This window comes from Fragaria vesca, linkage group LG3 (assembly GCF_000184155.1).
Source record: "Fragaria vesca subsp. vesca linkage group LG3, FraVesHawaii_1.0, whole genome shotgun sequence".
Taxonomy (NCBI): Eukaryota; Viridiplantae; Streptophyta; class Magnoliopsida; order Rosales; family Rosaceae; genus Fragaria; species Fragaria vesca.
Window position 1 is genome coordinate 3563863 of NC_020493.1, and position 11634 is coordinate 3575496.

Here is an 11634-nt window from a genome sequence, read left to right on the forward strand (position 1 = left end):
GTGCCCAGCAATTTAAGTACATGACTTTGTGAAGGGACTCCTCAGCCTCAGCTTGCTTCTTCCTATCGCTTTCAGCACCACCGCATTCCGCCGCATTTATAATCCTCCTGCTGCATGTCAAGTATTGTCTCTGCTTCCTCGCATTCTGGCTCGGAACACCGGCCGGATCGATCCTGCTGCTCTCCACAGCACTGCTAGTACTTCCCAGCAAATCCCTCCTCGAATAACTCATTGAATATTAATTTGGATAATGCGTACGACCTTGTTCTTCTTCTCTTTCTTCTTTTTCTTCTTCTTGTAGCTGCACTGGATAAGGCTTTATATAGCCAATGTGTTTGGGACAGTATCAGTTGGCGGGGAAGGTGGTTTAGTGGTTTAGGATAACTTCAAAATCAAAACCATTAGTGGGAAGCCATTGGTTTCTGGTTATATACCAGTGGCAAGACTGGCAGGATTTGTATTTTCTGTACTGATTTGACGGTGTCTGATTTCTTAGAATATGTACGAAGAAACTTGGGAAGAAACGCAAGCGGTGACATGCTATGTATTAGGCTTGGGTTTGTGCTAGTGCCACCATATGTTGACCGACCTTAATTAACTAATACCAGGCCACTCTGATAAATCTTGTTTAATTTAAGACTTGGTGCAATCTCAATGTGCTTTTGCTACTTAAAGAAACGTGGTCATCGTCTTTCTTTGCAATGTCTTAATGTGTAACGTTAGAGTCCCTCTTTGGTGTTCCTATGGATCCAAACAACGATTGAAAAGTTAAATTTGACGAAATGATTTGTACACGGCATTTGTTTTTAAAGAGAACGAAAGAGGATATACTTATTTGCGGCGGGAGAATAGACCGACTTTATTAGAAATACTATAATGGATGATCCGTTCGAGTACTGATTGGATGAATATGTTACTAATTTACTAACGTAATAAAGAGGACTTGTTATCTCACTCCCAATAAAAATAAAAAACAGAGAGAGAATGACTGCAATTTCACACTTACAATTGAAAAAATGATCCAAACAGTGTCTCACCTTTCAGAGAAGCGAACTTGTGGTATCTCACATTTTAAAAACTTTAAAACGCTATTTCACGTTCTTACCGCGATCAAAGAACGGTATCTGCAACCATTAGCTCCGTTAAAGAGACTGATGACAAGCATATTTGTGTCACAAAATGACCAATTTACCCTTCATTTTTCTTTTTATCCTTAATATTCCTACTTCAAATAATAAAAAGAAAAAAAAAGCAGAAGAGCGATATGAATGGAAAAAGAACTCGTTGAACTCAAATGTACACAGTACACATAAAACGGATAATTTGGATCGAGGCGATTACAATCTCTACAGTTAGTGGGTCTAAAACAAAACTCCAACCAAGAAAAGAAGCTAACAGGAAAACTGGGAGCTATCAGGATCTCAAGGAAAAGAGTAGAACAAACGGTGGAGCAAAGCAATTTCATGACCATTACACTTTCAACTGCAAGTTCCATATATTTGGAGTAAAAGTTTCCTCCTAACAAGTTATCTTTATCCAACAGCAATAATTAACATTCTTCTTTTTTCTGGGGATTTATTCAGAAATCATTGGCATCGGCCCCCAGACAATTAAACTTGATTCAACTACAACCAGCATAGTGTATGAGGCCTACATCATGAGTCTTCTTCTTCATGAATGTTGAGTCAATTAGAAAAATCATTACTTTGAAATATTTACAAGGGAGCTTGAATAGGTCATCTGAAATTCTTGCATGTTGTAACTGGCCACATATTATACATCAAAATGGTAGGGTGCCCATTAATGCCATGGTAGAATTTGCTGTCATACAATTGTCGTTGAAAGCTTGCACTTAGAAATGAATATTGTATCAGAATAGATTAGACTACACAGCTTCAATAGTTCGGGAGGACTGCTGCTTCAAGACACAATCACGAGGAAGAGCTTTGACGCTAGAGCGGCATCCAGGGCAATTGATGAGCATTGCTCTGGACTCTAAATCAACCGGGGCCTAGAGATGTTTGCCTCGGGAGGCCCGCCTCCGGACAATGTCAATGTCTTTCAATTTTCGTTTCGGCTGCTCCAACTTGTTTCTGGGTTTTGGATCTGGAAAGGAGGAAGAAGAACGTGTGTGTGTGTATATATATATATATAGAGAGAGAGAAAAACAATGTTAAAAAAAGAAAATCAAAAATGGGAATAGATCAAAAATAGCCTTTAAAATATGTTTGCCGTCAGTCTTGTCTTTTTAACAGAACTAATATACCGTTATTTAATCAGGATAAGAACGTGAGATACTGTTTTGAAATTTTTAAAACAAGAGATATCAAAAGTTAACTTCTCTAGAAAAATAAAAAATGAGACACTATTTAGACTATTATTCCTTTACAATTTACATCATTAGAGTGCAGGATATGAGTTCAACGTCTAAAGTCTAAACCAGTTTCCAAGCAATGCCAAAGAAGAATTACTCAATACGAAGACATCAGTTGGACACTATGGCTAAACACTTGCCAAAATACCAGTTTTATTCCTCTGGACAAACAAAATGGCATTATCTACACCCTACAGACACCTGAGAGACTAGCACAGTTCAGAGTACTCTCTAATTATAGGAGACGCTACACTTGGAACATTTTTTTCGTTTTCGTTTTTACATTAAAATATATTGGATTGTCCTCAACAAATTCTTTGATACAACAACCACCTTCACATTAGAGGAAAACATACGATGGGTACTAATACATCATGAATACACTGATACAATGAAAAACACTATTGATTTTCACTTCAACCAACCAGATCAAATGAAACACCATTTCATGCAGAGTCCAACCCTTCAACCTGCTGCCGAGCTAGATATCTTTCCCTCCGCTCCTTCTACAAAATATGAGAAGAGTAAGATGGATGACGAACGAGATAAGATATTTAACTCTGGAAAGTAGAGAACAAAGTACTTACCCATTCATCTATCACGAGACCTTCTCCTATAATCTTTGGTCCAGTATCTTCTGGAGGTTTCTTGCGTGACTCAAGCGCAGCATCAGCATCAGCCAACTGACGCTTCAATTTTTCCATGGCCTACAAGAAATGAGGTGCAATCGTTCAAATATGTATACCCTATTTGGAGTGTCTTATAGCAGACCAGAAGTCACAAGCATGAGGACGTTCTTGAAAACTTTTAAACAGAGATGCTAACATTGAGTTACTAAACCAAGTCGATGTATAGTGAGACAACAAACAACACTTACAGGGGTGGAACGCTCTGGATCCAGGAAGACAACCCGTAAGATCTGCTCTATTGCTACTTGTTCCTTCTGCTCATCAAACTGTGGGAAAGAGTGAATTTCTAAGATCAGTACTATAATTACATTGCAAAAGAACACTCCATTATCCTGCCGATTCATATCATTTTATATCAACTGTAAACAATATATACAATCAATAGCGAAGACCTAAACCATTAAAGTAGTATTACTTCAAAATCAAAAGTCATATCCTATCAAGATGCAATCAACAGCAGAACCTAAACCCTGAAAAAAGCTGAATCAGCTTTGAACTCAATATGTTAGAAACCCATCATGTCTAGACTCTGGACTAGTCACACAAACAAAAACATAATCCCAGAAGACAACAGTATGATGGATATTAGACTAATTTAGATATTAATGACTATGTATATGTCATTCAACAATATGTTGCAGCAGCTCAGTATATCTCATCTAAATGAGTTTATTATACATATAAATGAGCTTCAGCCATAACCTCCCATCTAAGCCTTCACATAAAAGAATTAGATTGAATGTACACCCAAATTAAAATGATTTGATCCAACTAATATATATTTTAGATGAAGAGCTGTGCTGAGGCCTTTTAAAATTAGTTGCGGATTGAACACATCCAAGTCAAATTTTAAAAACATGGTTAACAAAGTAACATCATAATTGAAGATAGCAGTTGAAGGATGCATGTTACACACCAGCTCAGGTACATAGTCCATAGGCCCCTTCACCTTTAGGCTCATTATTTTAAATTTAACTCTGCTCTTTTGATCCACTAATTTTTCATTGTTCTCTGGAACCTCCACAAACTTGAACACTGCCATAGAAATCAAACATTCAGAGGATGAACATGATACGGAAAACCAAAATTAAACCTTATGGATAAAAAAAAAAACCACTAAACTGAAACTGCCTGGTACTTTTACACAGAACATTACCTGTTGCTATGATACTCTCGCCAGGATTAAGAATAGCACCAGGAGGACGCATGAAACAACTTTTTGGTGCAGTCGTTTGAAACTAAGCACAGAAAAGTGATCAACTCATCAGGAAATTCAGGCAACATAAGCAAATTCAGCAATGCAAACAACATTATTCGAGATGAAACCTTGTAACATATTCAAGACTGCTGATCATACCTTGAACGCTACATGGGACTTGCTTGTGTTTTTAATTCTAATGGCACTCCGAACCTGCTTCCCAGGCTCACCTACAAGAGACATAGAATTTATCATCACAAAAGAATACACAAGCACCACAATCCCTACTAAAACTTGCATACATCGATTAACACAAACCGAAATAAGTATACGATCCAATAAAACAAACTCCATTGACACCAGCTCTATCATGTCATTTCAGAACCATCTATAATATTACTCCAAAATCCGATTCGCAATAAATCATGATTCCACTCTGAAATGAGCTAAATAACAACATGACAAAATGTCAATCCTGATGATTTAACAGAAATATTCCAAAAAACAGGTATTTTCGTGCTTAAACCAACAAAATTAGCAACAAAATCCAAAATCAAATCCAGAAAAATCTAACGAAATCGAATTAGACAGCAAAATCTACCTACTCAGCTAATTCAAATAAAAATTAGAAAAAATAATAAATAAATAGAAGCCAAGAAATGGATGAGATAATACTGACAAGGAAAGTAGAGCTTATTGCAGGGATCGAGCTTCAGTCTACGACGAGTCGGAAGCAGCGACCTGGCGACGGACGACACGGAGCTCGAGGCTTGAGGAACCGATCCGTCGCCGTTGGGGTGGGGGTGGCCGTGCGACATGGAAGAAGACGACGTCGTAGTGGCGGCGGCGTTACCGGACGGTCGAAACGGCCGTTTGAAGAAGCCCCAGACTTTTCTGTCAGACGAAGTCGACGACTTGTGGTCAGCTATGGGCATCGCTCAGAGCATTAGATTAGGGAAACGAAAACGAAAGAACGAAGGAAAACGGCGACGTTTTAGGACCGGAAATCGGAACTGAGGGAGAGGATTTCAATTGGATTTTGACCGGGTGGAGTTCACGTCCGAGAGGAAGGACACACTTTTATGCTCTTTCTCTCTGGCCTTTGTGGAATCAAATCCTTCCACTTTTTGCACGACTGTTTGGACAAAAATGACGAAACGACGCCGTACTTCACATGGAAAAGTGGCCGGGCATTGGCTTTTTGTAGAGGAGGCGTTGACGTGGGGGTGTGGGTGAGTTGACTTTGGGTTTTGGTCCCGGGAACTGTCGCAGGTACTGTAAAAAAAATTTGAAATTTGTTTAATGTTTTGTGATTTGATGTCGACACATTTATTCGTGGTTTTATTTTACGTTAAATAGTAAGTTATGATTTTTCATCTAAATAGTCTTTCTATTAATTTTTTCTGTTAGAATACTAACGTGGTCATGGCCATTAAAAACATTGTAATTTTTAACGGCCACGTCAGTAATTTAACTAAAAATTTACGAAATTATCATTTAGATAAAAAGTCGTGACTTTAAGAATCATTCAAATTTAAAATAAAACCATAAAGACTGAATATATTTCAAATTCAAACCACAAGAACTATACATTATTTTACCTTAAAAAAAATTAACAGTGACATTTGAAGCGAGATTCATATCACCGATGCGCACTTATTAGGGACGGACGGGGTGGGGACTAATTGAGTGAAGTTTTTAGTGAAAGGTTAACCGAGTCATTTGCACTATTAGAAATGGATGTCGCATATTAGGTACCGAATCACTTGTAGTGCCAGGAATCAATATCGCATATTAGGCATTTAGGCACAGAGTCACTTGAACTAGAAGTGAGATTAGTTTAGTGATAAATTACTGTTTTATTTGTTGGGTTTGAAAATTTTCAAATTTAAGTGGGGGTTGGTGACTGATTATGTGATTGGTTTAGTGGGATTTACTATACCAGGCTTGGACGTTGTGTTTGGTGTATTATTATTTGGACTTTGAAGGTATTCACAAAGTTTTTCTTTCTGTTCTATAACCAGTCAATCAAGGCTAAATTGGAGGCATGACTTGTTCAAGTAACATATGATATAGTGTGATACAAAGTTCCAACTCGGTTACTGAATATATAACATGGTATGGGCACGGGATTGAACACAGAATAAAGAGCGTTCATTCGAAAAGTGTTCATAAACTGAAAAACCGTAGAGCTAGGCATTCATTTCTCTCGATTTATTATGCATTATTTGGTCCTTGAGTCCTTCTACATTTAGAGATTGAACAAAATAATTCATAGGCGAATGAATGGTATGGGCACGAGATTGAACACACAATAAAGAGCGTCATTTAAGTAAATGTTCATAAATTGAAAAACCGCAAAGGTAGACATTCATTTCTCTCAATTTATTGTACATTATTCGGTCTTTCTACATTTAAATTTAAAGATTGAACAAAATAATTTATAGGCGAATGAACGGTAGACGACTAGCTAGGCCCATGTAGCATCACATCACACAAATAACAACATAAATGCATGATGCATAATTTATCTGGCAACCATGTCTTCCACAAGATTTTGAATAGGCAGAAGTTTCAATATATACAAGTCAAATACGCGTGGGAGATGCCTTGGTCATCAGGGCAGCATTGACTATTCAAATTTCAAGTCGAAGAATGTTTTGGTTGGTTAAACTAATGGTTAATCCTTCTAATGGGAATTATGATTCAATGATATACAAGTTTTAATTTCACTCAAGCATAGCATAGATCACAAAATTAAGCTAATATAGCTGAGCATTTCAAAAGTGCTGCCGTTCACAATATTGGCTTTACCACAAGAACTACTTAATCCTTCAATCAGTTAAAAGGGCTGGGAGTCATCCCATTGAAGAACAGCAGAGCCTAAATTCTGCTCTCTTTTGAGCTTGTCTTTCATAAACCAGTCACAAAGCCTCCCTGCATTGAGCTCCTCAATTGTGCATCCTTCTTGCTCCGATATCACCCTTAGCAGATTCAATGACGATATCTATGCATACACAAAACAGCCAATTTAGTTCGCGAAAGTCTATTGTTTTGCACTTTATTGGTACGTATGAACTTTGTTGGCATCCCTATATCAAAACTAGAATACCTGCTAAGTGGTTAAGGATATTATTTATGGCATTTTTGATAATAGCTTACATGATTCTTTGTCGAGAAATTGTTTCATGATCATATTGAGTTAATATATTGCAGGAAATGTGAATCCTAAGTCTTTAGGATTTTCATGTTGATTATATGATTAGTTGATCTTTGATTGAAAGGAAAGAATCCTATATTGATTAGGTTTTATGATTTTTGGATTATCATATGGTATTAGTGCATGGTAATGAGATCTTGATTTATGTTATTTGTAATTGAATAGGGTTTATAGAGAAGTTGTAAGACTTTATGCAAATTCATTTAGTTGAGATTGTTTTCTGAGTTTATACTCCGCTGTTCTTTTTCCTTTATTTTGAGGTTTTTACACAACATCAAAATTCAGATATTCCTTATTAACTTTCTTTTAGTTCGTTGAGGATCGAAACATTTCACATTTCAGTACCTTTACACTTGTAGTTGCTACAGTAACTTTCTTATAGTGATAAACTAGTTGCTCGTAGATATTAGTTTAGCGATTGGCTAGAATACCTATCATTCTTGGAAGCTAGTCTATCACTACCGAAAGCAGTGTATCGATTCTTGTACTCAGGGAGCTATGATTTAATAATCACAGATTTTGTATACAGAAGAGAAAAGATCAATAAGAAGAACAGTGGGACTAGGTGGTTAGTAGTACCGTTAGGCGACATAGAAACCTCTCGTGGGTGTCGAGGCCTGAGATTTCTACTAGACCAGCTTCCTCTAAAGTCAAGAATGGCTTCCTCTCGCTGCTGCTGCCTTCTCCTTGTTGTCCATCACCACTACATCCTCTGAAGCTAAGGTTTCTTCTGTTGGGGTACAAAGTTTTCAATGGTACTGCAAAATGGGAAGTCTGCGTTTTTGTTAGCTTCTGATGCGCATGAGAATGGTTTGAGAGAATCGGTGTGCTATAATGTGTTCTACAGGGTTTCAGTAAGAACATGTCTTGGTGTTTCTGAGCTGAAAGTGTGTAGTGGCAGGAGCAAGAAGAAGAAAAGAGGGTAATGAAGCTTATCGGTTTTGTTTCAAAGTTTTCTCGTTTGTGGTGGAAATGATAGGGTTGTGGATATTGGATTGGATCATACTGCTCAATGGGCTATGTATATTGGGCTTAGGCTGCAGGTTTATTATGATATGTACCTTTACGCGCCAGACTCAAGTTCTGGTCCTCTAACGAGGGCGGGGGTTCAAATCCCACTTCTGACAGCTTTTTCTATCTGAGATCGATGAACGTAACCTCTGGATTTAATTACAAGGTTCATGTATGATAAACATACTATATACAAGAGCAATATACAATCAACAGTACTACAAGATGCTCCATAATATGTAACTCATCTAAGTAAGGCATTTTTAGGAGCATTGCTTGTTGCTTTTCACTGTAAACCCTCCAAATGAGCCAACAAAGAAGAGAGCTTTTGGTGGTTTAAGCATCCCAGTGAAGCAAAGAACATCGAATTCTCCAAGGGTTGAGGTATCTCAGATATTTGAGTTGTTCTGCAAGCTTGCTAACTAGTCTGGGATTAATCTTACAACATGCATGTTCACAGTTTAAAGGCACTACTTCCAGTTCCTGAGAGAAATTGGATCACGGAAAAAACAAACACATTTGGTAAAAAGCCCAAGGGGATTGCTTGCACTTACAAAAGAAAATGTTACCTAGCTAGCTTCTTATTTGGGACATTTCCTAGATTAGTTATACCAATTGTCCACCACAAGCTGAGAAAAGAGTAATAAGAGAAAGCAAATTGAAGTTATACCATTCTTGTAGCCAGTATGATTCTAATCAATCGTAACCTGGATTTGATAGTTGATTTCTCATAAAAGGTAGCATAACAAAACTGCCAAGTTAAATATCAAATGCACGTGAATCATGGTTATAATTTTAATTAACCAAGACATAGCTAATTCTACATTAACACTGGAATATGTGCATAGTTTAGTTTGCTTTAGCTGAGGCTTGTCTGTGACCTTCAAGTCATCCATTTTGGAATTTTGTATTTCCTTTAACTTTGCATAATTTTTGGTTACTTTTAGTCTTTTACAGCTTAGATGGGACACCAAGATGTTAGGAGCTTCCTGATCTTATTTAAAGTCAGAGAAACTGGTTTCAAGTATAATGAAGACTTCACACTTAACTCCTAGCTAGCAGACTGAGAAGTATCTGTTCAACTTCAACTGAACCAGCAGACAACGAAGCAGACTCTCTTACTCTTCTGGGCAGCTTGATTGCTTCGTGATTCGACTTCCCAGTCCTCCCAACCCATCAGGTTCTGATTCACTTATCTTCATTTTCTGATGTGTTTCTTTTCTTTGATTCATCAACTGTCAATTGGTAGTGGCTTTTCTTTGGTTGTCTGTACAATTCAACTGTTGAACACATTCTACATTATGTCTAACCATGTCAAATAAGCTAGCTGATCCATCTAGAAGACACAGTGTTGGTCATCATCTGCATATTCCTTGCTATTTCTCTGCAATTAAGTTGATTGTTTTTAATATTGGGTATTGCGATATATCAAACTCTCTGTTTAGAAGAACCAATGTTCACATTGCAGAAGATTTGTTTTCCTACTTGAAGTTGTCGATGTTTACTATGATCTTTGATTCTTGTTATATTTTTCGTTTGGGGGAAAACAGGTCTATCTCAATTAGTTTTGTTGTTAGAGTACTATTATAGTAACGATGGGAATCATGGGATTGGAATCTTTGGAGAGGTTCAATCAGTTTTGTTGCTTTTGTTTAATCTTTAACATACTATGACCAGGCTTTCATCCTTTGTAGTATAAACCTCAACTATAGGATCAAACAGCACCTTTTAGAGATCACACCCCTTTTAGGCAGGACGGAGCCAAGATCCAAAACAACATGGATTAAACTTTTTTTGATAAAAATTTCAAAATGTACGAAAATAAATAAATTAAGGGCCAATTACATATAAGTCCATTTTGAGACATTTTTTCCCACATAAATCCACCCCAACATTTTTACCCACATAAGTCCACCCAAGTCTAAATAAGGTTTTGTATTAAGTATTGAAGTTCAACATAATTACAGACTGCCATCCAACAAAAAAAATTAGATTTTCTCCCTTATATTTACAAGAATGCCACTAGTATAAAAAGTCAACAACCACTCATTTTGGAACAGTCTCCGGCGGACCTCCGGCGAGGTTTCCGGCGGACCTCCAGAGAGGTTTCCGGCCGACCTCCGGCGAGATTTCCGACCGACCTCCGGCGAGGTTTCTGTCCGACCTCCGACGATGACAAAAATTACTACTACCAGCTATAAAAGCTACTACCACCAACTACAAAAGCTACTACCACCGCCTACAAAAGATACTACTGTGAGGTTTCCGATGAACACAAAAGCTACTACCACCGCCTACAAAAGCTACTACTGTGAGGTTTCCGACGAACACAAAAACTACTACCACCAGCTACAAAAGCTACTACTACCGCCTACAAAAGCTACTACTGTGAGGTTTTCGACGAACACAAAAACTACTACCACTAGCCACAAAAGCTACTACCACCAGCTACAAAAGCTACTATCACCGCCTACAAAAGCTACTATTGTGAGGTTTCCGACGATCACAAAAAATACTACAATCAGCCACAAAAGCTACTACCACCGCCTACAAAAGCTACTACCGAGATAAACAAAAGCTACCACCAACATAAACAAAAGCTACTACCCCTATATACAAAAGCTACTGCCACAACAAAAGTTATTACTGACATAAACAAAAGCTACTACCCCTATATACAAAAACTACTACTGCCAGACATAAAAGCTATTGCCTCATCAATATAAGCTACTACCGTTACCAACAAAAAATACTACTCTAACTAACAAAAGCTACTACTTTCACTGACAAAAACTACTACAAGATATTTACTACTGTTTGAACTCTCACAATCTTCACCTCCACTTGATTTCCTGCAATTCGAATCAAAATCACGATCCGTCAACACATATGCAAATCACACTCACATATCTCGCGTTCGGATTTACAGAATCGTAGAGAGAAACAAAAATTAAAAGAAAGAACTGCATTACCTCTGTGAGATCTAAAGAATTAGAAGCAGATCGAGATTGATTTGACTCCGGCGATCTTGACGTCGAGAGGTAGTAACTCCAGACGGCGAGGACGATCATTTGCGCACCACCACGTAATCAAACAGTGTGTTCCTTCAACACCTTTTTCAGAGTTCTGACCTCCATCCAAT

General features: G+C 37.6%; 2 protein-coding genes across 2 annotated transcripts in view; one reads left to right on the forward strand and one right to left on the reverse strand.

Annotated features, from left to right (window-relative positions):
- LOC101310880 overlaps window positions 1-11634 on the forward strand; it is a 1534871-nt gene that overhangs the window by 1350894 nt on the left and 172343 nt on the right. The window lies entirely within an intron of this gene.
- On the reverse strand, window positions 2494-5435 carry LOC101301367 (vesicle-associated protein 4-2-like). The gene is made up of 7 exons (XM_004293516.1): window positions 4941-5435; window positions 4421-4491; window positions 4220-4301; window positions 3980-4098; window positions 3252-3329; window positions 2962-3081; window positions 2494-2880 (listed from the first exon to the last, which is right to left on the reverse strand). The coding sequence occupies exons 1-7, from the start codon at window positions 5194-5196 to the stop codon at window positions 2821-2823; spliced, it is 786 nt and encodes a 261-aa protein (XP_004293564.1). The 5' UTR covers window positions 5197-5435; the 3' UTR covers window positions 2494-2820.